General features: G+C 39.6%; 1 protein-coding gene and 2 long non-coding RNA genes across 3 annotated transcripts in view; all 3 read right to left on the bottom strand.

The window, feature by feature from the left end:
* The window catches only part of veph1 (ventricular zone expressed PH domain-containing 1), a 146859-nt gene that overhangs the window by 96213 nt on the left and 23538 nt on the right, over positions 1–27108 (bottom strand). The window contains exons 3-4 of the mRNA XM_026287911.1: positions 12562–12777; positions 4293–4467 (exon numbers count right to left, since the gene is read on the bottom strand). Of these exons, the coding sequence (XP_026143696.1) occupies positions 4293–4467; positions 12562–12777 (391 nt within the window). The remainder of the gene's footprint in view (positions 1–4292; positions 4468–12561; positions 12778–27108) is intronic.
* Positions 18213–19549, bottom strand: LOC113118609 (uncharacterized). Its single transcript, XR_003294345.1, has 3 exons — positions 18942–19549; positions 18761–18818; positions 18213–18659 (listed from the first exon to the last, which is right to left on the bottom strand). It is a non-coding gene; the product is annotated as an uncharacterized LOC113118609 (long non-coding RNA).
* On the bottom strand, positions 25008–26066 carry LOC113118608 (uncharacterized). Its single transcript, XR_003294344.1, has 3 exons — positions 25883–26066; positions 25702–25759; positions 25008–25600 (listed from the first exon to the last, which is right to left on the bottom strand). It is a non-coding gene; the product is annotated as an uncharacterized LOC113118608 (long non-coding RNA).

The raw sequence follows: 27108 nt of genomic DNA, 5'->3' as shown, positions 1-27108 counted from the left end.
CTGTGTATGCAGCCAAAGGCTTCATTGTAAGAATTGGAGAACAATGCATATCAAAAAAGGGAGCTAAATGTGTACCCTGGGCATTAATAAGTGACTCAAGATGGGCAGAGTTACCCAAGTTAACTTTCTTAAGTGGAACACAGCTTTTTTTTTGAGCATTCAATATCTATGACTAGTCACAAAAACTGTTACCAACATTCTGCAAAATATGTTTATTTGGAACAGCATGATATGATGACACAACTGAAGCATCCCTTTTAGCTATTGTCAAATGTTCCTTTCACTTACAGTTGTGGCTGGTTAGGAAAACTTCAGATTTAAATTGAAGATAAATATAAACAGACCTTCCATCGTTTGTCACTTTAACATGCCATGCCTGGTTAGGACAAAATAGCCGCATTGGCACTGTCGGGCCTAATGCGGGCATGCTAGTGTGTGCCAGGGCGCAGTGGATAAGACGCATGCCTTTGGTGTGAGAGTCCCGGGTTCGAATCCACTGTGAGACACCAATGAGCAGGACACTTATTTTTAATTGCTCCAGAGGCGTGCGACTTCTGACATATATATAGCAATAGTAAGTTGCTTTGGATAAAAATGTCAGTTAAATTAATAAATGTAAATATAAACCGTGCCAGCGGGGGCTAGAAGAGGGGTTATGAACAAATGCGAAGTTTCTCTGCGTCTTTGAGAGCGTCAGCACTGCGGATCATTTCAGAAAGCTAAAAGCATTAACACCATCATTAAAGGGGGGGGGGGGGGGTGAAATGCTCATTTTCACTCAATATCCTGTTAATCTTGAGTACCTATAGAGTAATACTGCATCCTTCATAACTCCAAAAAGTCTTTAGTTTTATTATATTTATAAGAGAAAGATAGTCTGTACCGATTTTTCCCGGAAAAACACGACCGGTTGGAGGCGTGACGTGTGGGCGGAGCTAAAGAATCACGAGCGCCAGTAGGCTTTTGCGTTGAGAGCGTTTGGAAGCTGTGACATTACCGTGAGGACAAAACCAACCAAAACAAACCATGGCTAACAGTCAGATTCAGCGTATATTTATGATCCAGAATCAGATCCAGAGGCTGAAATTTCACAAGAGCAGCATCAGCAACGACGTCTCTGTGTGGTATGTACTGAAACTGTATATATTTGCTTATCGGTTTTGGAAAATGACTAAGTTCCACTTTATGCCATCTTTTTTTTTTTTTTTTACCTGTTAACTGTCACTCACGTTTTTGAAGAGAGACATGAATGTGCATGATACAAACCTAAATATTTATAATTCATGACTGAAAACATTTTGTAACAAGATTTTATGTTTTCAGGTGATATATAACTTCTGATGATTTCTAAAATGTGATAGAGAAAAAGGCAACGAGGAAGTCTTTTTTTTTAACAAAGCTCAAAGCCCCTTTTGTAATGTAGATTTCTGAGGGTGCACTCTTGTCATAAATTCATCTATTATTTTTCCTACATAATGTTTAACAAACAATATTGGTCTTAGACCTTTCCAACAATACATAGTTTGTCAAGATTAGATTAGATTTGATTGTAATATAGTATAGTCAACGTAGGCGTCCCGTATACGGGACGGGGTGACATTTAACAGGTTAAGCTACATGTGGAAAGTGCAGTTTGATGACAACATCGCATGTTGTTTACTTGATGTGCTTACACGCTGATAGCTAAGTTAACAACACAGAGATATTTGAAGCAGTTTTACTCACCGCATGCGGTTCCAACACACGATCGTGACCCTTTTTCGTTGGGACTGCATTATCCTTAAGAAATAAATGATGTGCAAATCCGGCGTCAAACTGGGCCTTGTTTGTAAAACAAGCATCTACGAAATGCAGGGAACAAACAAAAACACTTGCACAACTCCGTTGATGCTCTGTAAAAATAAACTCCATCCACTGGTCCCTTAATGCTGGTTTTTTTGGTAATCTGTGCAGGGTTGTCTTGCCCTGGCAACCAAAAACACACTTCTTTTGTGACATTTCGCGACGCTCTCGCTCTGATCAGTGAATGTCTGTGCTCAGCCTCTCAGTGCTCTGCTATACGGGAGCGTGCGCTCTTCCGGCAGAAGTTCCCTAAGGACCCATATAAGGAAATTCCGCTTCATCTAACGTCACACAGAGCCATACTCGAAAAAAACTTTCCGAAACTTGTGACAAACCGGAAGGAGTATTTTTGGAACAGAAATACTCCTTCAAACGTACAACTTAATTTTTGAAACTTTGTCCATGTTTAGCATGGGAATCCAACTCTTTAACAGTGTAAAAAACTAAGTATGCATGAAATAGCATTTCACCCCCCCTTTAAAAACTTTTTTTTTAACTTGAGCTCAAAACTCACTTTCAGTCAGCAGCGAGTGTTTGAAATAACTTGATCCGATGTGGATTATAATCACCATACAAGGCAGAAATATTTATAAGCGATGCAAAAGACTGTGCACGCTAGACATTAACATTACCATAGTAAACATGGTAAATATGACCAATTGAAGAAATTGAACGTCAGCTTCTTATTCTCTATCACAATCGTGTATTTATTTAGTAACATATTTTATCTGTCATAAGTCTCGTCTTGTTTAGTTTTTGTTCGGGAGCTTTTATAAAAATACAGAAATTATCTTTCTTTCTAAATGTGATGTATAGGCTATTGTGACTTCAAATAAACAGAAACAGACTCGACTGAATAGCAGACTATGTTCATAACATTTTTTTTTCTGTGACTTATTTTCCATCCTGGTAAATTCATAAATTATGATCAATGTAACACTTATTATAGGGGTGTAATGGTACGTGTATTCGTACCGGACCGTTTCGGTACAGGGCTTTCGGTACGGTGCACGTGTGAACAGAATGACCCAATTCAATATTTTGCTTAAGGAACATAGGTACATTTTTGTGTTTCCAAACCAACATATTAAGTGGCGGAAGTCTCCGCGTTCAGTGCAAATCCCGCCCTGCAGCTGATTCTAAGGCCGGTGACACACTGGCTGCGTGGCGTTTCTGCTGCGTGTCAGTTGCGTGACGGCTGTTTCGCGTTTTCTGTGTCTTAACACACCAGATTCGTGCCTGACGCTGGCGCGATGCTGCTACTGTACGTGACATAGAGGGAGACTGCCGACAGACCAGGATCTTGTCTTCATGACAACAATATCTATACTTTCATGTTGAGCATAAATATAAAGCCTACTGATAAAGAACAGTATTGATGGCAAAACAGACTATGTTTGACAGGTGCAATATGCCAGTGTTGTCACCGGCCTAATATTTTCAAAAGGCATCACGCGAGTGTGAACATCACTACAACTAGGATAAAAACTATTGTAATTCAAACCCAGCTCCCGTCGGCATTTAAACAGACTTTTGCTCTTAATTCTGATCGGTCCAATGCAATAACAAAATCTGAGCAGGTCTAAAAACTGAAACAGTTTGCTGCAGATGCTGCACTTTACACTTTGGAAAAGTTATATATATATTTTTTTTTAAATATGAGCAGGCCTACAAGCTGGGATTGGTAATGCTGCACTGTAATCATAGTTATTTATTTATATTTTTCATTAGATTTCATTATATGATATTGGTTTGAGATTGAGAGTATTTTATTTAGTGGAGAACTTTGCAGCAGTATTTTATTTTATATATATTTTATTAAAAAGTATTTAAAAAAAAGTGTAAACAAATTGTTAAAAAAAGTTTATAGTAATAAACAACATGCAGTTTAATGTTTGCATTTCTTTCCCTTACTGTACCGAAAATGAACCGAACCGTGACTTTAAAACCGAGATACGTGATTAAAACCGAAACCATGATTTTTGCATACCGTTACACCCCTAACTTATTATAGTAAAACATTGATGCTTTTGGATTTAAATCTTTAACAAAACATTTAAACAAACGGCCGTGTTCGTTTTGTGATCACGCATGTTCCAGTGACTTATTTCTTAGTTTTCTGATAACTTCTCTTTGTTGGTGAAATGATGAGGGTGCGTGACATTGTTCCTAAGAGGTGTGTAAAGCGCAGGTTTTAGTGAAGCGCAGCGGAGCTTCAGGCCCTGACTGTGGAAACACAGCACTATTTAGCACTATTAGCCCGGCACGGCCCATTTTAAGCCCTGGCTCGCAATGCCCCGACAGTGGAATATCGGCTAGTGTGACTGCTGCATTCATTTGTTGATCCAAGAACATGTGGCACCATAACCTGGAGGATTCTTTGTGTCTATGGCATGTCAGTGACCTACCCTGACCCCTCCCAAACCCGGGACCACATGTTGCACCCCTACCTCCTAGCACGCTGCAGGTGATTGCCTCTGTGTGTTGGGCCAGGAGTTCTGCTTTAGCGATGGCAGCCAGTGACAAGTAGCTGGCCATGTTTCTACTAAGCTCTTGGTTCCCCTGCCTCAAGAACCGCACTGCCACAGGGACCGCTAACACCATCACTGGAGGCCTGTTGTAATTCTGAAAAAATAAAAATAAAATCAACCTGCATTTAAAGGTCACAGATTCACAGTAAACTGTTTACTAGTTATGACGAACACTGCAGCCTGAATTTAAACGCTAAATTAGAAGTTTCATTCAAATAAAGCAAAATCAATGTACAAGCGTGTGCTAATTCTGTAAGATTTTAATACATTCAGGGAGTAATCACATACAGTTAAGCTGGCTGCTTAGTTAATTGAACAAAAATCATAAAAACAACAAGAGATACTACATAAGGCATGAAAGGCAGCAGAAAACATTTCAAACAATAAAAATGAACAGAACACAGAAACCATGTGAAATGTTCTGCTGCCCCCTAATGTAGAAGATGTGAACATGTCAGATTGACAATCAGAAATGGAAAGTTCTTTTATCATTACACTACTACACAGCAAGTACATTTGATATACGTTTTCAAAATAAAATGATTCAAATTTATGTTTAAATCTTAACCGTTTGAGTGCCATAATTAGTGCATTTTTCGAAAATATTCATGAATCTAATTAGTGTACATTATAGACATGGTATGAGTATGAATTTCATTTCTTCTGTAGCAAATGAAAAGGTTTTCCTTAATGTAAAAAGAATGGCCAATTATTACATTCTTGCCTGAAGGAAAAGGGCCCTTGAATATCTAAAAGCATGATGTAGGGCAAAAAAACTTCCAAAGAACCCAAGCTAATTATAAAACGCCCATTTGAATATGTGACTGCTGCTCAGATCAAAGAGACCTTCCACAAATAGTTCTGAAGAACTCAGGCATAAGACTGTTCAAGCTGCAGTCCTCTAATGAATACTGATCCCCACCACTACCCAGAATGCATCACTCTAGCTCAGCCTCTCTCTAAGCACTGCTCTAAGATTCATATGTGGCTTCTTATGTAAGTGAATGTGTGTGTGTGTGTGTGTGTGTACGTGTGAAAGAGAGAGAGAGAAAGAGAGAGACAGATAAAAATATAAAAAGAAAGAGGAGAGAGGAGTCAGTGAGTGGAAGGATGTGGGAAATCCGACAGATATAGACCCTTTTCACAATTCTGGGGCTGTCAAAAGTGAAATAATTGTAGTGTCAGCCTCAGATATCAGAAAGTCACACAAAACACTTCGGGAGTTTTGAAGTCATCGTCTCATTGGTTCATTTTTACAGGATTTTCTGGGAGAAGTGAATGTCAAGGAGCCTGTTTAGTAAAGACAACACTCATTTTTCTTTTTATGCTTATGGATGTGCTGCACTTTTTGGACCAACTATACCCTGACTATTACCATGAGGAATCTGCTGTCATGAGGCTAAATGTAGAAAAATCATTAAGGGTCATTTGTGTGCTCTGGCCCTTAAAGGGATAGGTCACCCATGTCATTAATAACTCACCCTCATGTCGTTCCAAACCCGTAAGACCTCCGTTTATCTTTGGAACACAGTTTTGTTTTTTTTCTGCCAGCATTGTATTAGTCAGTTTTTATTTTTTATTTCTATCTTTTCTCCTATGTAACAATTACCATTGTCAGCACTCTCTATAGACAAATCAATTTTTAGATAGTAAGATAATAATAGAAGATAATATAAGATAACCCTCCCCCAGCATCTCTTCGGTCCCTATTTTCTCCTATACTATTTTTTTTTTGTATGTTATGTGTAGTGTCTAAGGTGCATTAAAAGAAGGGGTACAGTGTGAGAGTGTCTCAATTTGGGACAGAGATGTTGTCCTATGGAAACCACTTCTCACCTGTCTTGTCTGCCTGAGTGTTTATGAGGTTTTTCAATGTGTATAAATATATATACATATATACATATATATACATACACACATACACATATACATACCTTTTTATTTATTTGTTTATTTATTTTTTTCTATTCTACGTTGTGGTGCATTAAAAACACATGAAAAGATTAGGGGGGAATTGGAGATAATCAATTGATTTAACCATAGCAGTACTGACAACAGTGGAAACCAGGTTCGTAATTCCAAAACAGCAATAATAATAATGATGATGATGACGATGATGATGATGATGATAGCAATGGTGATAACAATGATGAGAGCAACGACAATAACAACAGCAATTACAACACTAATAAAAATAATAATAGTAATCATAACAATAACAATAATGAAGAAAAAAAAAATTATGACAAAAATAACAAAAATGCAGTAATATCGGTGAGTTGATTAAAAGGTGAGAGGAGTCGGAGTTGAGAGGAGAGAAGGTTTTCCAGTTCCAGTTCATGAGGATAGTTTTCTTGGCGATGGTTAGAGCTATGAGGAGCATTTTAGAGTTTATATTTTTATTAGTAATTATTGTGAGGTCCCCCAGCAAGCAAAGAGAGGGCGATAGCGGGATGTGGCATCCGACTATAGTGGATAGTGACTGTGTGACCTCTTCCCAAAAGTGTTTGATTGGAGTGCAGTGCCAGGTTGCATGGATTTATGTATTTATAGAATTGTGATTGCAATGAGTCCAAACTTCTGATGTGAAACCCATTTTAGCTAATCTATTGCCTGTGTAATGTGTTCTATGAAGTGTTTTGTATTGTATTAATTGAAGATTAGCATTTTTGGACATGAGATAAATGTTTTTACAAATTTGGGTCCAGAAGTTGGCATCAGGAGCTATTGAAAGATCGTTTTCCCATTTTATTGTTGGTAAGTATATGATCTGAAGTTGATTTGAAATGATTTTGTATATTTTAGAGAGAAGTTTCTTTGGAGAGGAAATGTTAACAAAGTCTGCTATTGCTTGTGGAAGTTCTAAATTTGTGGCTCTGATGTTTATTTTTGCCAGAACAGAAGATTTGAGTTGTAGGTATTTTAAAAATTCATTGCTCCCGATGCCAAACTCCTGGGCCAATTTCGGAAATGTTGTTAACGTGTTAGATTTGAAAATATGGTTAATGTGGGTGATACCCCTTTCAGCCCATGTGCGAAAATTCAGTATTTTTTTTATTGCTTATAAAGTCACGGTTGTTCCACAGTGGGGTGAGGTTAGATGGAGCTAGTATAGAATTTGTGATTTGGTGAAATTTCCACCAGGCAGTGGAAGCTATAGTTACAGCATTAAAACATGTGTGTTGTTTGATTGATTTGGTGAGGAATGGTATGCCAGCTATATTTAATTCTTTGCATAGTGATTGTTCTATATCTAGCCATATAGTATCGGATTGGGTGGGGTGGATCCATTTGTATATGTATTGCAGTTGGTTAGCCATTGAGTAATAATGAAAATTTGGTGCTTCTAGTCCTCCTTGATCCTTGTTTTTTTGTAGTGTGGTGAGTTTTATCCTTGGCGTTTTGTTTTTCCAATAGAAGTGAGTGATAATAGAGTCTAGTGATTTAAATCAGGTGAGTGTGGGGTGGGTTGGAATCATTGAGAATATATAATTAATTTTTGGTAAAATTGTCATCTTTATTGCTGCTATCCTGCCAGTTATGGAGATTGGAAGGTTGAGCCATCAAAGCAAGTCGTCTTCTATTTTTTTTAACAGTGGTGTGAAGTTGAGTGTTACCAATTCTGACAGTCTGGAGGAAATCTTAATGCCTAAGTAAGTGATGTGATCATGACATATAGGTATAGGTGCTTGGTGGGGTGCCACATCCCATTTGGTTCTATGTAAAGGGAGGATGGAAGATTTGTTCCAGTTTATTGCGTAATCTGAAATTTTTGAAAAGGACTGGATTGTTTTAATTATTTCTTGAGTAGATGCTAGGGGTTCTTGTATAAATAGTAGAATATCATCTGCATAAAGTGAGATTTTATGTGTTTGTTGTGGTGTTTCAATACCTTTGATTGCTGGGTTTTGGCGGATAGCTGCTGCTAAAGGTTCAATAAAAATAGTGAATAGAGATGGAGAGAGTGGACATCCCTGCCTCGTCCCCCTGTGCAGTGTGAAGCTTTGTGATGTTAGTCCATTGGTTGTGACTGTGGCAGATGGTGATGTGTATAAAATCTTGATCCAATTAATAAATGACTCTCCAAAGCCAAATTTTTGTAGTGTGGTGAATAAAAATTTCCAACTGACCCTATCAAAAGCTTTTTCAGCATCTAATGTGGAAATGAGAGTATCTTTCTGTTGTACTAATGAGTAATGCATTAAATTATATAATCTGCGAGTATTGTTAGATGCGTGTCTACCTTTTATAAAGCCGGTCTGATCAGGATGGATGATATATGATATAATTTTCTCAATTCTATGAGATAATGCTTTGCTAATAATTTTTATGTCGACATTTATAAGTGAAATAGGACGGTGGTTAGATGTGAGGGTGTTGTCTTTGTTAGGTTTAGGAATGAGTGATATAAGCGCTGTATTCATGTGGGATGGGAATTTAGCATTTTGTTTTATTTCCGTTATTGTTCTACTGAATAGTGGGTATAAAGTTGACCAAAAATGTTCGTAGAACTCAGCAGGGAAGCCATCCGGTCCTGGTGCTTTATTATTTTGCATGTGTTTCAGCGCGGAGTGAAGTTCTTTTTCAGTGATTGGTAATTCGAGAGAGGTAATTTGCTCTGGGTTGAGTTTTGGTAGAATGGTGTTATCAAGGAATTGGTTTATGTCTTCTTGATTTGGGTCCATATCATATCATAATTTTGTATAGTATTCTTCAAATATTTTGTTTATCTCAATAGGTGAATTGGTTAACTTCCCTGCTGAGTTTCTAATGGATGTTATAGCTGTTTTTTCTTTATTTCTTTTAATTTGACTGGCTAAATATTTTCCGGATTTATTGCTGTGGTGAAAAGTTTCGTGACGAAGTCTGTGAATCAAAAACTGGTTTCTTTTGTTTATTATTTCATTAAGCAAGAATTTATTTTCTCTTAATTCTTTATAGATGGTTTCCGATTGGTTATTTGCGTGTAAAATTTCTAATTTTTTTATTGTTTCTTCCAGTTGGACTTCTTTTTCTTTTTCCTTCTTTTTTTATGGACTGAATATGATATGATTTTTCCCCGCAATACTACTTTCCATGTCTCCCAGAGCAGTGATGCTGGCGACTTTGGAGAGTCATTTATTTCAAGGAAGGATGTCCACTCTCTCTTGAAGTAGCTGTCAAATTCTGGATCTTTCAAGAGAGATATGTTAAAACGCCATCTGGTGGGGTGTTTCTGTATTGCAGGTGGGATCCATGTGAGAGTTACAGGAGAATGGTCACTAATATTGAGGGGATGAATTTTGGTTTCTATGATATTTGGTATGATTGAGTTACTGGTTAAAAAGAAATCATGGAACACAGTTTAAGATATTTTAGATTTAGTCCGAGAGCTCTCAGTCCCTCCATTGAAGCTGTGTGTGTACTGTATACTGTCCATGTCCAGAAAGGTTAGAAAAACATCATCAAGGTAGTCCATGTGACATCAGAGGGTCAGTTAGAATTTTATGAAGCATCGAAAATACATTTTGGTCCAAAAATAGCAAAAACTATGCCTTTATTCAGCATTGTCTTCTCTTCCGTGACTGTTGTGAGAGAGTTCAAAACAGAGCAGTTTGTCATATCCGGTTCGCGAACGAATCATTCGATGTAACCGGATCTTTTTGAACCAGTTCACCAAATCGAACTGAATCGTTTTAAACAGTTCGTGTCTTCAATACGCATTAATCCACAAATGACTTCGGGGCCGTTCACATATCGCGTCTTTTGCGTGCTCAAGTTCGTTATTTCCAATGTAGGCGCATGGTATGCACGCTCATAATGGAAGCGACACGGTCGCGATTCATGCGCGGTGCTACGCGCCCGTTTTTTCAGGCGCATCCGCACTGCATCGAGTTAAAAACATATCAACTTTTCAGAATGCCGCAAGCGCACAGCGGTCATGTGACAAGAACTAAACAATCAGCTTCATCCTTTCCCGTAACAACGTTGAAAGCTCAGCCAAGATGAAGGAACAGCTGATCATAGCTGTATATGGATTGCCATTTTGAAATAAATTTAGTAGCAGAGCTACCGAAAGCAATTTTTTTGTGCTGCAAATACATTTATCCTTTGCTGAAATTTCCGCGTCTTCATGGAGAGAGCGCGTCATTGTTGCTTAGCAATGGCAGACGCCTCAGAAACGCTTCTGCCCGAGCGCTTTGGAAAGAAGGAGAAAGCTGCGCGCCTAGCGTTTTCCACGTGTCTTTAGGTGCGATATGTGAATGGCCCCTTAAGCTGTAAACTTTTTTAATGTGGCTGACACTCCCTCGGAGTTCAAACAAACCAATATCCCGGAGTAATTCATGTACTAAAACAGTACACTGACTGAACTGCTGTGAAGAGAGAACTGAAGATGAGCACCGAGCCGAGCCAGATAATGACTCGTTCACGAGTCAAGAACCGTTTCTGTCAGACGTGTCCGATTCGAGAACCGAGGAGCTGATGATACTACACATGTGTGATTCAGCGTGAAGCAAACTGACACACAGAGCGTCTGAACCAAACTGATTCTTTTGGTAATTGATTCTGCAATTCTTTCTGTGCTAATTTTATGAGCCCAGGTAAACCGAAGGCTTGAATGAAGGGCAATCATCGCCAATGACATCATTAAGTCGAGTGCAAAAGAACCTGTGAACCGTTTTCTTCAACCGGTTTATTAATTCAAACTGTCCGAAAGAAGTACTGGTGATCCGAAAACCGATAAAACTGGTTCTTGACTTGAGAACGAGTGAATCTTTCGTTTGTTATCTGGCTCGGCTCTGTGTTCATCTTCAGTTCTCTCTTCACAGCAGTTCAGCCAGTGTACTGTTTGAGTACATTAATTACTCCGGGATATTGGTTTATTTTAACTCAGAGGGAGTCTCAGCCACATTAAAAAAGTTAACAGCTTAAGCTATTTGTGGATTAATGCGTATTGGAGACACGAACCGTTTCAAACGATTCAGTTCGATTTGGTGAACTGGTTCAAGAAGATCGTTACATCGAATGATTCGTTTGCGAACTGGATATCACTAAACTTGAACGCGCTAATAACAGACCCGGAAGACAAGACAATGCTGAATAAAGTTATAGTTTTTGCTTTTTTTGGACCAAAATGTATTTTCGATGCTTCAACAAATTCTAACTGACCCTTTGATGTCACATGGACTACTTTGATGATGTTCTTATTACCTGTCTGGTAGGGATGCACGATCATGATTTTTCATGGCCAATTCCGATATCGATTTTTTACAAGCAAACTGGCCGAATCCGATAACGATTTCTTTAAGCAACAAACAAAAAAAGAAAGAAAGTATGCATAAACAAGATGTTTATTTGGTATTTAATAGGCTTTTGGCTATTTAAAATAATAACCATAACCATCTGAAATTGACGGCAGTAACTGCACAGTAAGTAGCCTACATTCAATACAAACATAGATGGTACAGACATCAACATTTGGCTTTTGTTTTTGAATTGGGTTGAAACTACATAGAACTGGCCTTAAATGAAAAGATTAAGTGTAACCATGTGAAATTAAACGCAATAACTGCATAGTTCTACAGTCCAAACAACAAAATCAACACAAATTCATCCTAATGCAGAGCTGACGTTTACTTCTGGCTTTTCAAATGTGTATGCACAATCTACTTTACAAAAAAAAAAGGATTTCAGTTTTGTCCCTTCACCGTCTCATCTTGTGCAGGACGCGGACAGGTACAGATAAACTCGTGCAGCTTCAGTGAGCGCAGGAAAGGGACTCTTATTTTGTGCAGTCGGCTGTTCGCTTCCTGCTCTCTGTGCCTCAGACGTGTAGCTCTGCATTTCCAGTGCTGAACGGCTGCCCGTGTCCTGCGCACAGATTTCGAAATACTTCCACACAAATGACATGATAGCGAATGATTACAATGTAGTGTGTGCACGCGGGCGCACTTCCGGAAAAATCGGCCGAAAAAAGACCGATTTATGGTCAGTCAACCGGTGCATCCCTACTTTCTGGACATGGACAGTATACCGTAGACACACTTTCAATGGAGGGACAAAAAGCTCTCAGACTAAATCTAAAATATCTTAAACTGTGTTTCGAAGATGAACGGAGGTCTTACGGGTTTGGAACGACATGAGAGTGAGTCATTAATGACATAATTTTCCTTTTTGGGTGAACTAACCCTTTAAGTGTTGCTCCTACCTGCAAGATGCAGCTGGTGATGTCAGAGGCGATCTTGGCATGGGGTGTGTCTTCATCTTTGCCCTGCGGCTGGAGGTTATGCTCGAGACACGACTCCCACAGTGACACAAGAGCCGCTCCATGCCTCTCGATTGAACCTGTTTCCCTAATGGCTGTAGTGATGCGTGTGATGCAGATCTCCACCACCGCTTGGTCATTGTCATTTGTCAAGTAGTCCTGCAACCAATCATAAATCACATAACTGAATAAAAGAGATGCATTTAAGCCTCTTACATGTTGCAAAGTTTCATATACTTAAGAAACCTGTCCCATATATTGTGTGACAGCAGAAATCACATGCACATGATATCAATTTTGTAATGCTATTTATTCTGAGATATACTGTATCTATGCCTTCATTAAAAAAATTCTGACACTTAAAAGAAAACCACTGCCTACTACAGTACTACTGCAAACTTGATTATAATGACTGATGATGAGATTTAGTTTGACCACACCGTGTGAAAATGTCAAGCAGTCAAAGCTTCACAGATGTTCATTTATTTGTTATTTTGCAAAACATTGCATTTGCATTACTGTTTTAAATCTTTAGTTTTTACCTCATCATTATACAATAAAGTTGTTTTGCACTGATGCCAAAGTTATCATTAATTTACTATAAATCTAATGTTTTGGTTTGCAATCCACCCTGTTTAAATAAAATAAAAAATAAAATAAAGTTTATTTCTTTACTGAAATATTTAAAAATCCAGTGAATAGATCTTCTCACATGGTTATGTAATATATAAAACATTTATGGACTGACATCCATCCACTGTATTTTAACCTACAGAGTATTTACATGCCAACAGCTTTATCTAGATTTCTGAAAGCATGAAGTATCTCTAAACTTGAAAGTTTGGTAGTAAATATTTCATCTTTGTGGTGTGGCGTGTTCAGAATGATAATGCTATGCAAGTGACTGTGGAAAGGAGGACACTGTAGGCCCTGGAGAGAGAATGAGATGAAGAGAGAATGAGAGAAGGCTACCCCTGAGACGCTGGATGAGCCCAAATCTGTTTACAAAAGCCAGCCAGAACAAAGATGTCCAGCTTTATCAAACTCAGTGACACCAACATTCCTTTCAAACTTCTCTCATTTAAATATAAAATTGTGAAAATAAGGGGTCACCTTATTCAAATTATTCAAATATGCAGTGCTGACAGGGTCAGTGATCAGCCAGAACAAGCCATATGCTCTCTAACTTCACTTTAACAGCATAACATCAACTAGGCATGTGATCCGCTTAGGAGAAGAAAAGACTATATAATAATAACCATTCATTGTTATATTTTCAGATAAAGATTAAAGAAATATATCACTGTTGCAACCATTGTACAGAAAAATAAAGAAATAAAAAAATGATTTTGTAAGTAATTCATTTAACAGAAGAATTAATTTTCATATTTGGCAGTAAACCACAGACCTTAAAAGTTTTTATTTTATTGACAACAGATTTATAATAGATCCTCATTACAAATCATTACAAACATTTACATTACATACATTTCTTCCTGGATGATGGACCATCACCTTCAACTCAACCTTGCCAAGACAGAACTGCTTGTGATTACAGCAAACCCATCGTTCCATCACAATTTCGCCATCAAGTTAGGCACATCAACCATAACTCCTTCAAAAACAGCTAGAAGCCTTGGAGTTATGATTGATGATCAGCTGACACATTGCTAAAACTGTCCGATCCTGCAGATTTGCTGTATTCAACATCAAGAAGATCAAGCCCTTTCTTTCATAACATGCTGCACAACTCCTTGTTCAAGCTCTTGTTCTGTCCAGGCTGGACTATTGCAATGTTCTCTTGGCAGGTCTTCCAGCCAATTCTATCAAACCTTTACAATTAATTCAGAACGCGGCAGCAAGATTAATTTTTAATGAGCCAAAAAGAATACGTCACACCTCTGTTTATCAATTTGCACTGGCTTCCAATAGCTGCTCGTATAAAATTCAAGGCATTGATGTTTGCCTACAAAACTACCACTGGCTCTACACCATTTACCTAAATTTGTTAGTTCAGACTTATGTGCCCTCTAGAAGCTTGCGTTCTGCAAGTGAACGTCACTTGATTGTGCCATCCCAAAGAAGCACAAAGTCACTTTTACGGACTTTTAAATTAAATGTTCCCTTCTGGTGGAATGACCTTCCCAACTCAATCCGAGCAGCTGAGTCCTTAGCCATCTTCAAGAATCGGCTTAAAACACATCTCTTCCATCTTTATTTGACCATCTAACTTTAAAACTGACTATTCTAATTCTATTCTTAAAAAATCTAACTACCTTTCTAATCTTTTTGTATTCTATTTTCTTTTCATTAATTATGCAATTGTGTGTGTGTGTGTGTGTGTGTGTGTGTATGTGTAAAGACCTCTAACACTAGCTTGCTCTATTCTTTTTTTATTATGTTGGCTTGGCAACAAGCCAACATACTGTTATGCTATTTAAACTTATTTTTATTTTTTTTATTTTTATTATTATTATTCTTCTGAGAAAAAAATTCTGAACGCTACTCCTCCTAGGGCTTTAAAGCCACAAGCCCCAAACTCGGCAGACACCTGCGGGATAGAGGGGTGGTGTGTGCTATATCTTTTCAGAGTGATCAGACTTAAAGTTTTTTTTAAATTAATTTTTAAATGTAAAAAAAAAATAAAAAAATTGCGCCCCTACAGTTGCAATGACATTTAGGGGCGGAGTCGGGTTTCGTTTCACTTTTAAACTGGTTAAAAATACTGCTGCTCAGCCCAGGCTGTCTACAGGAGCCGACAACTAGCGAATTCATTCTTATTTAAGACCTTTTAAAAACGCGATTACACGCAATCCACATGTTAGAACACACCAAGAGCTAAATTCAGATGTTTCTGAACTGTTTAAAGTAATAACATTATATATTCGCGGCAGCCAACTGCTCGCGAGCTGGCGATGTATTTCTCTGAACACTTGAAGTCCACAGAGAATTTACAGCCTTTCACATTAAAACACTGCAGCGAAACGGCACAAAACAATTAGAATAATATATTATATGGTTTTAAAGTAGTTTTTGCCACTGTCACGCTGGTCTTAGCTGGTTTCTAACTGAATCATCATGCTGAACGTCACAGTGAGCTCGTGATGTATTTCTCTGAACACTTGAAGTACACATTTACAGCCTTTCACATTAAAACACTGCAGCGAAACGGCACAAAACAATTAGAAGAATATATTACACATATGAAAATGAGTGTTTATATGTGCTTGTGAGATTTCTCTGTCAGGCTTAACGTCGCAGCAATTGCTCAGCGTTGCATAACATGGTAAAGCAGGGAGCTACACTGAGACCAAAAGGGTCGCATGCATCACTGATTATTTTTGTACCTACTTATGTGTTATGCTATGATTTAATATGACCATTTATTAAAACAGAAATGTGTATTTTAAGAATACGTTTTATAACGTGCTCCGAGCATTCAACACATCAAGTTGGCTTCAGCCCAGCGCTGCGGGAAACTGAACTGAGCAGCTGATGTGTTTCTCGTGCTCGTGTTCCCTGTGATTCGTTTTGGTTTTGTTTTTGCCGTGTTGGCCTTTGAGTTCTTGTTATAATAAAGTGTCTCTTCCCTGCACTTGGACCCAGATCTTGTTCTTTCCACGGCGCCGTCTCTACCGATAAACAGAAAAAAGAGCGAAAAGCGAAAGAGCTCAATTCATCAGCGCGGTGTTGTTCAGGGAGCAAGCAGAGACGCGTCTCAAAGTCTTCTTGCTTTTGTACCGACAACAAATACATACAAAATATGTCGAAATACCCGTGTTGGAAAGTGTGTTCGAATAAGTATGTGGTTATGTCTTAAGTGAAAGTAAAGATTTACAAAAAAAAAATCGGATGTGTATCATCATAATGGATGCGTTTGTCTCTTAAAGGGACCGCGCCTAATTTACTAGCTCTGCTGTCAGAGTCTTTAATGTATGAAAATGAAAGTAAATCACTCACTGCTCTTGACTGAATTACCTTGTAGTACAAGAATTTATCCAAAGTCAATCCAAAGATAGAATTGTTTTACTAGTGGGTGCAGGCCACTAGTTCATTTATGTAAGTGAGTATGGCAAAATAGTGATCTGTGAAATATTATACCCACTAATTCTTCATACAGTAGGCTACCAGTGAAATTTATTTAAAAAAATAATAATTAAGGACCTGCCCATGTTTTGCTTAAGTGTTTCTTTCTTTAATTGTTAATGCAACCTTTTCACACCACAGACTGAACCAAATGAAGCATTTCTTGCTTGGTAACTGTTCAACAAAGTATTGATAGTTGTGTAAATATTGTCATACTGACAGTCTGAAGTTTTGGTTGATTCCATTACATATCTTTTTATCAAAGTTATCCGAAATTATCAAGATGAATTTGTTCTGAGTTATTGTCATATATTATTACCAGTTTCTAAACTACAGCAAATAAACTGTGATTATGTGAGAAATGTTGAAGGTGTCTGAATACATTTTGGTTTGATTGTGTATTTTATCTTACAGTGAAGACTATGCAGTGCTATTTTACATTAACAAAAACAAACTTAAAAAAAGTAAACATTATGTAAATAGCACAAATAAATAAATAGAATGAACATACAGTACAAATTAAACAATTTTAAACAGTGTGTAACTGCATCATCTATACAAACCATTGTGCTTGGACCCCTTATGATCTCCTTGATTTAAAATGCATTGTTTCAGTAATCTTGTGTGTCGTTGCCCACAACGCGACGGTGGCAGGACTGTGAAATACATACACGAGAAAAATAGGCATGACTTATTTCACATCCAGCTAGAAAACCCTGTCATAGCTGTTATCATAGCCCAGGCTTTTTATTAAAAAAATAAAACAGCAAGGGAGCATGGAAAAAGACTGTTGCAGGTGTATTTTTTTATGGCATTATTATTTGTATTAATTTTGCAGCGGGGCAACTCAATGTTGGGCACACAAGTACTTTGGCTCTTTTGCTCCATGGCCAAGATGGCCAAGCCAACATCAAAGTTAGTTCACTAACTTTTAATTCTAGTTCTATCTGTTTTCTTTATATTATATTGTGACCGAATTACAGTCAACTCATCCTAATAAGGCCCGTACTCCAGGCTTTCAACCAAATGAAAAGGACAAGCAGAGACAAAAATCACAGATAACAAAATTTATTAATCAATTAAATTACTACAACCACATTAACTCGACAGTAATAATTAAAAGACCCTTTTGACCGATGGAAAAAGGTCAACGAAATGGGCTTTGTTGTGGTTGGCTTACATGGGCCGCCCACCATACACTGACCAACACAAAAAAAAATCAAAAAATACAGGAAAAGAGGAAAATAATAAAAAAATAAACTAATCAAGTTAGTTTATTTTCTCTGATTGCAATAACCAATTTACTGCTCAAATAATAAACACAAACACTTCAAACCAAATAAAAAAAACACAATTATGTAAATCCACCCAACACAAACCAAATAAGCCAAAATAAGACAAATTAAATAAAATAAAAAAAAACAATCACCCACAATAATTACACTACATTCTTGAGCAGTTCTAATGTAAAGCAGATCAAAGAAATAATACAACTCAAATAACAAAATAATCAAAATACTAAATCAATTCAAAAACAACCTAAATGGTAAGAGCTAATGATTACAACAAAACCGAAAACAAATAAAGAAACAAACAAACACACAATTTCAGTTAAACAATCGGCAAATAAATAAAAATCAAAAGGATTGCGTCACCGTTAATCTGCTCCGTAAGTGAGCGATGTCAATATGCAGGCAGCAACCCAAATACAATAACCCCAGATTACTAAATAACTAAAGTTAAACCATACATAAAATTGCGCCAGCGAGGTGGCGAACACCATGCAATCCCGAAATCAAGTTACAGGTTTAGAGCGGCTTCACCATGGGGATCGTACAGGCATTAACAATGTTCAATGAACTTGCAGGCGCTCGATACAACCACGAGCGTGCACTGCAAACCCGCTTCTCAAACGGGAACGATGATTTAACCGCAGCAAAGCAGCAACTGGCACTCTGAAAAAAACATTAGATATACATTTGTTCGCTTTTCTTCTTCCTCCCCACTCCTCTCCTATTTATAATCACACCAGAAGGGTAGGGAAAAATAAAATTACCTTTTGCGTGTATAACACTCACATACTCACCGCGGATGCCTGGATATACCCAACTAATCTAAAATAACACCAAACAACACATTAATCACACCTATGAATTAAATAAAACTTCCCCACAAACACCCGTATTCTAAATTTATAATTCCCTCCCGTCAATAGCCTCCAATTTAACCAAACCTACCTTTACCAAGGAGTGAAGGAGACACAAGACCTACAGCAACAGGTCACATCAGTACAATGGCACAAAGAAAGCGAACTCACCTGAGCCTATATAGCTACGTGATTACCTGACGTACGCAACCACGCACCTGGTGCAATCTGTCTGCTCTTTTAAAGGGCTACGCCAGCTATTATTAAAGGGGCAATCCCACTACAATCTACCCCGGGATTTTCAATCATTGTCCCAATGATTCAACCTTTTACAGCCAAGGGCGGAAATGACAATCCCTTCCCGGTCCCGGGAGGGAGTTCTCCGCAGGCAATGAAATGCTAGCGGATACATCACCAATTACCGTCCTGGGCAAATGATAACGATTAGAATGTTTCCCAGCTGTTGTCCTAGTCGATCTCCGTACGCCCTGTGCCCCCATAGTAGAGACCTCACTAGACGGCGAATTTAGACCAGAAACTAAGGGTAGGGTACCTTCAGATGTCACATTTGGAACAACCTCCACAGCAGCAGGCGGTAAAGGTTCGATAACCACCATCACAGAGTCCCCCTCATGCAAACATTCCTGAAAATCTTGTCCCTGTAAACCTAAATCAACATGATAAGCCTGTTGTACAGTTTCCGGAGCCAGCTTCAACAGGGACCTATGCACGTGTTTTACCCGAATGGGCTCATCCAATGAAGATATACTATACACCTGACCACCTTCCTGAGGAGCTCTTACTATTTGATACAGAACAGTTGACCACAAATTCTGAATCTTGTTACGGCCCCGAACTCCACACTCACGCAAGTGTACTAACTGGCCCACGATTAGTGGTTGACCCCTTACTATCTGATCATACAAGTTTTTCCTATGTTCTGCAGCGGCTTCAAGACGGGCTTTTACCCGTGCATATGTTACTCTTAGTCCCTCCTGATGCCTAGCCACCCATTCTTCCACACTACCCCCAACTGGATCCTCTACTCCTGCTAGCAGAAAATCCACCGGCAGCCGTGGAGTTTGCCCAAACATCAAAAAGTGAGGAGACTCACCAGTAGTCTGATGGCAAGTGGTGTTATACGTAAAGACCACCTGTGCCAAGTACCGAGTCCAGGAGCGTTTCTGTTCAGGTGAAAGGGTACGAAGGAGATCGTGCAGAGTTCGATTGAACCGTTCACACTGTCCATTACCCTGAGGATGGTACGGAGTTGTGTGAGTTTTCTGGATCCCGTAAAGATGACACAATTGGGCAATCACTGCACTCTCAAAATTTCGACCCTGATCAGAGTGAAGTCTGGCTGGCACACCCAACTTATAAAACCACTCCTGGACCAGGACATTGGCTACGGTGGTTGCCCTCTGGTCCCTAGTTGGCACAGCCAATGTATATTTAGAAAATACATCAGTCATAATTAGGACGCTTTCCCGTCCATCACTAGATGGTTCTAAGGTGGTAAAGTCAACTGCCACTATTTGGTTGGGCTTAGATGCCAACAAGTGTCCCATAGGGGCACGAGCTACTGGATAAATGGGCTTTGAAATAGTACACTGTTGACAGTTCTGACAATGCTCTTGTACATAGGTGCTCATATTTGGCCAATAGCATCTCCTACGAATTAGCTCGTAAGTCCGTTCCCTGCCTTGATGGCCATGCCCATCGTGCAACTGCGTAAATACCTCGTTCCATAAAACCTCTGGTAATACCAATTGGTCCACCTCCTCCCCACCATCAGGAAGTTGGAGGTGGCGGTACAACAATCCCTCCTTAACAAACAATCGACCCCATTGTCGCAAGAGCTCCAGCCCAGATTTCGACATTGACTGACGCTCCACCTTAGAAGGGTACTTATTTCTGGAAAAAAATGCAAGGAACTCACTCAATGTTGGATCATCTAACTGCATCTGCTGGAGCTCTTCCTTAGAATGAAATGGGAAGGCGACAATGGCATGTTGCTCTGCACCTACCAACTTACCTTCATCCTCCTGTTGGATGTCAACTGTATGGAGTATCTGGGGCAATGGCGTACCAAGGGACTGCGTCCGAGTACAGGAAGAATACTGCCTTGATAATGAGTCAGCATTACCATTAACCCGACCAGGGCGATACTTTACTTCAAAATCAAAAATTGCCAACTGAGACACCCACCTCTGCTCCGTTGCACCCAACTTGGCTGAATTCAGGTAGCTCAGTGGGTTGTTATCTGTATAAACGGTACACTGATGACCCAGGAGATAATCCTTAAATTTTTCCGCCATCGCCCATTTAAGGGCAAGGAGTTCAAGCTTCATGGAACTGTAATTTTCCATATTCTTTTCTGTAGGCCTCAGCCCTCGGCTGGCATAGGCCACTGGTCGTAACTTTCCACCTTGCTCCTGACTAAGCACTGCCCCTAATCCCAAATGACTAGCATCAATGTCAAGCACGAAGGGCTTCGTAAAATCGGCATAGGCCAACACCGGAGCTGCCACCAATTTCCCTTTGAGAGACTGGAATCCCTGCTCACACTCTGGGGTCCAACAGCTCTCTATGGGTCTACCTGAGCCCCTCTTTTTCTTTGTCCCACCCAACTCCGCTACCAGGCGATGCAGAGGAGCAGCCAACTTGGCAAACCCCTCTACAAAACGCCGATAATAACTCACAAAGCCCAAAAATGATCGCAACTCTGCAACGTTACTAGGTCGCCTCCATTCTGCCACTGTGCTAATCTTACTGGGATCGGTAGAAACTCCTCCTTTTGAAACCACGTGCCCCAAGTAATGAACCTCCTGACGGAAAAAACAGCATTTCTCCAGTTTGGCCTTTAAGCCCTCCTGCTGTAACCGGCTAAAAACCAACTCCAATCGTGCAAGATGTTGGGCAACATTGGTGGAAAAGACAATGATATCATCCAAGTACAACAACAAGGTTTGGAATCGTTGATCTCCAAACATACGTTCCATCAACCGTTGAAATGTACTTGGGGCATTGCACAACCCGAAGGGCATCCGATTAAATTCGAAAAGCCCAAAGGGTGTGCAGAAAGCAGTCTTACCCTTGTCTTGCTCTGCCACAGGAACCTGACTAGATCAACCGTTGAAAACCACTGAGCCCCAGAAAGTGCATCTAAGGTCTCTTCGATGCGGGGCAAGGGAAAGGCATTCTTCCTTGTCTTTTGATTTAACTGTCGGTAATCGACACATAACCGTATGTTGCCATCTTTCTTTTTTACGACAACTATAGGGGAAGCAAAGGGGCTACTACTTTCCCTAATCACCTGACTCGCAAGCAATTTTTGCACATGTTCCTTAACCGCAACATAGTCAGAAGGGGGGATCCGCCGATACCTCTGCCGAATAGGAGCAGAATCCAAAAGTGGGATCTCATGTGTAATCAAGTTGGTACACCCCAAATCAGAATCATCTATTGAAAATACAGATCTATATTTACCCAACAGACCCCTCACCTGACTCTGCTCCTCTTCGGAGAGGTGCGAGAGATCCATCTGCTGGATCACCTCTTCCACGCCATCAACACCTCCAACTTGTGAAGAAACTACAGCCTGTTGGCAATCGACAACACCTGGCCGAGTAGCAACAATTTCCCCTGGCCAGCTCATTGGCTGGACCTGACACAATGTCCCCACCACTTGTCGTGGTTGCAGGAAGACATCAAGTTCACCTATGTTAACCATAGGGACTTTAGTAATACCACCTCTCACCGGAACCAGGGATACAGATGCCAACAAGCCAGATGGAAGTGGATTCCCATTGTCTAAAGGCTCATAAAGGGCCATAGACAGTAACCTACACTGTACAGCACAAGTAACTGGGACAAACTGCAAGGAGTTTGCTGGAATGTGGACCACATGTTTACCCCGGACACGTACAGGCCCCCCGCTAAATTCCGACCCCTGAAAGCAACCGGTCTGACAACATTGAAGTGCCAATGTCCATGCTGGAACTTCTTTAACTCCAGGGAGATTAAACAACTCCGGGCCATGTTGATTAAACAGCTCCTGAAAACACTCACCTATAACATTCATCCCCAATAGACCTGGCAACCCTGATGTAGAAAGAACCTGAGGAGGGTCCTTTACAACAAGGACACCCTTATTATGAATACGTCTACCCAATACAACAAAATCTAACTCCAGGTATCCTACAAAAGGAATAGAGAGACCATTAGCGGCCCGAAGCTGCAACCATCCACATTCATTCAATCTTTCCTTACCCCAGGGCTCAAAATGAGCCAGGAAGAAGCTCTCTGTGACAGTGGTTACCATGGAACCTGTATCCAATAAGCATGGAACATTAACCCCACCCATATTAACTACAACTGAGGGGCACTTACCCAACAAAGTAGAGGGTCCACTACCAGTGGGGGCAAGGGCCCCTGAGCCAGGCCCTATCCCTTCCGAACTGTGGCTCATCAGTTCAGAGGGTTGCAGTTTTCCGCCTGCCCATTAGGAGGCACTACATTCCCATGTGACAAACGAGCCCGTTGATCTCTAAACTGAGTCTGTCCTAGTAGACAATTACGAGCAATATGCCCAGGCTGATTGCATCGCCTACAAATGATAGGGCCAGGCTGCCTGGGACGGTTACCTACACTCTGGGATTGCAGTTGCCGTAAACTTTGAGTCAGTTCATTAAGTTGTTCTTGCTGGGCCCTCATCATTCTCTTCAGTTCTGTGAGCTCTAAAACGTTTACCTCTGATGGACTAGAGGAATCTATCTGTCCCTGTACTCTATACTGAAGAACAGAGGAAGCTGGGAGCGAATGACTCCTCTCCCTCCTCTCCGAATGAAATCCCTCACCCACCCATCTAATTGCCTCTTTACGAACATCCAGAAGGGTGGAATCAGGGTCCAATCGAACAAAACGTTTAAGCTCCCGCCGCAAACCACTATCCCGCACATGCTCTACAAACTGATCTCGAAGTAAAACAACTGCATTAGTCATACCTCCGGGGGTATGTTGTACCAACTTATCCATTAATGCAAAAAGAGCATGGGAATACTCCTGCAAGGACTCGCCCTCAAGCTGTTTACGAGAAAAAAAGTTTTGCTGCAGGGCAATATAGGACTGTGAGCACCCATAAAGTTCCTTCAAGATAGAGAACACCTGTTCTGGTGTTTCCCTATCTTCTCTTGCCCTATACTTAATCTCATTCTTAGCAGGACCCTCTAAATGATCTATGACAAATAATGTCTCTTCAGCTGAAGGCAGATGTCGAACCCGCAAGCAGGCTTGTATCTCCTCCACCCATTCAAACACATTGTCTTCCCCTCTACCACTAAACATACGACCCCTCCGTTCCCTAGGGACGTAAACAACTCGTTCAACTACGGGGCTAGGGGCAGATAGGACATTCACAGATGAGGGGCCCGCCGCTCCAGTAGCCTGGCCGGCTTGCTGTTGGTGCAACCGCTCATTTTCTCCCCTCAATGACTGCACTTGCTTTCTCAACTCCTCCAATTCAGCCTCCATATCTACAAGCTCCCCCCCCCCAAAAAAAAGAGAGAGAGAAAGAGGGAGGAAGAAAAAAAAAGGAAAACCTTACCACTTAACCCAAATCTCTTCCACTATCACAATCCTGGCTACTTCGTACCAGCTGCTGCTTTGCTGAAAAAAAACACCACAACACAACAACACACAAACATACAATTCTTCTCTGTGACTGTCTCTGCTTGTCACTTCACACCCTGCCGACTACGCCACTTGTGACCGAATTACAGTCAACTCATCCTAATAAGGCCCGTACTCCAGGCTTTCAACCAAATGAAAAGGACAAGCAGAGACAAAAATCACAGATAACAAAATTTATTAATCAATTAAATTACTACAACCACATTAACTCGACAGTAATAATTAAAAGACCCTTTTGACCGATGGAAACAGGTCAACGAAATGGGCTTTGTTGTGGTTGGCTTACATGGGCCGCCCACCATACACTGACCAACACAAAAAAAATTCAAAAAATACAGGAAAAGAGGAAAATAATAAAAAAATAAACTAATCAAGTTAGTTTATTTTCTCTGATTGCAATAACCAATTTACTGCTCAAATAATAAACAAACACTTCAAACCAAATAAAAAAAACACAATTATGTAAATCCACCCAACACAAACCAAATAAGCCAAAATAAGACAAATTAAATAAAATAAAAAAAAACAATCACCCACAATAACTACACTACATTCTTGAGCAGTTCTAATGTAAAGCAGATCAAAGAAATAATACAACTCGAATAACAAAATAATCAAAATACTAAATCAATTCAAAAACAACCTAAATGGTAAGAGCTAATGATTACAACAAAACCGAAAACAAATAAAGAAACAAACAAACACACAATTTCAGTTAAACAATCGGCAAATAAATAAAAATCAAAAGGATTGCGTCACCGTTAATCTGCTCCGTAAGTGAGCGATGTCAATATGCAGGCAGCAACCCAAATACAATAACCCCAGATTACTAAATAACTAAAGTTAAACCATACATAAAATTGCGCCAGCGAGGTGGCGAACACCATGCAATCCCGAAATCAAGTTACAGGTTTAGAGCGGCTTCACCATGGGGATCGTACAGGCATTAACAATGTTCAATGAACTTGCAGGCGCTCGATACAACCACGAGCGTGCACTGCAAACCCGCTTCTCAAACGGGAACGATGATTTAACCGCAGCAAAGCAGCAACTGGCACTCTGAAAAAAACATTAGACATACATTCGTTCGCTTTTCTTCTTCCTCCCCACTCCTCTCCTATTTATAATCACACCAGAAGGGTAGGGAAAAATAAAATTACCTTTTGCGTGTATAACACTCACATACTCACCGCGGATGCCTGGATATACCCAACTAATCTAAAATAACACCAAACAACACATTAATCACACCTATGAATTAAATAAAACTTCCCCACAAACACCCGTATTCTAAATTTATAATTCCCTCCCGTCAATACCCTCCAATTTAACCAAACCTACCTTTACCAAGGAGTGAAGGAGACACAAGACCTACAGCAACAGGTCACATCAGTACAATGGCACAAAGAAAGCGAACTCACCTGAGCCTATATAGCTACGTGATTACCTGACGTACGCAACCACGCACCTGGTGCAATCTGTCTGCTCTTTTAAAGGGCTACGCCAGCTATTATTAAAGGGGCAATCCCACTACAATCTTATTTGAAATCCCATGCTATGTGTACTGTGTTAACCTAACTGAGACTTGTTATAGCACTTATATATCATTGCTCTTTTTGTTGTTTTTGATTGCTTCCACTGTTCTCATCTGTAAGTCGCTTTGGATAAAAGCGTCTGCTAAATGAATAAATGTAAATGTAAATGTAAATCTGGGAACACGCATGTTGCTTTTTTAAATGTTTATTATGAGTAGGGCTGAGCAATAAACAATATCATATCGAGATTGCAATAAAATATGATAGCTCTGGTCTTTTTAACTCGATGTAGATTAATCTAACAGCCTGTCATACAACAGAAATAACTGCAATAACAGCCAGTCAGTGCATGTCCATTATAAGTCTGCATGTCTCTCTGTGAATGAGTGTTAAGTTTTTGTCTATTACACAAACTCAAACACATAAAACACTCATGGTTCTGTCTCAATATTAGGGGTGGCACTGTTCAACTTTTTCACAGTTCGGTTTGTTTCACGGTTTTAGAGTCACGGTTTTCGGTACAGTTTGGTATGTCCTATGTTTATGGAAAAACTATACTTTCTAATTAAAGAATAATAATAATAATATTCTATCCAACTAAAAGCAACAGCACAAATAAATATAATAGAGTAAAGATACAAACAATAAACAGTGATTTTCAGTTGGGTTTCTTTTTTTTTTTTTTAGGCAGGTCTAGCTTTTTCTAAGTTTTTAAGTACAGAAATTGAATAAAGTAATCAAATGTAAAACAGCATTGCATATTGGACTGCATAAAAAAGATTATTCTTTATTAAAGTTATAAAAGCTTTTTAATCAAGAGCAGTGAGTGATTTCTTTATTGTTGCTGTTCGATTAATATAAAGACTGTCACTTTAAGAGAATGCACTGATCCAGTAGCATACGTTCAGCCGGGTATGTCTGCTGCATAGACAGTAAAAGAAATGGACACAGCGACCCCATTGGAACTCAATTGAGACAAGTAAAGCCCATTTTTAGCGTATTTTAGCACTTCCGTTTCTGACGCGCAGACTC

The sequence above is a fragment of the Carassius auratus genome, chromosome 18 (genome assembly GCF_003368295.1).
Source record: "Carassius auratus strain Wakin chromosome 18, ASM336829v1, whole genome shotgun sequence".
Classification (NCBI taxonomy): Eukaryota; Metazoa; Chordata; class Actinopteri; order Cypriniformes; family Cyprinidae; genus Carassius; species Carassius auratus.
The sequence above is the reverse complement of the archived record's forward strand: the minus strand, read 5'-3'. Positions and strand labels throughout refer to the sequence as shown.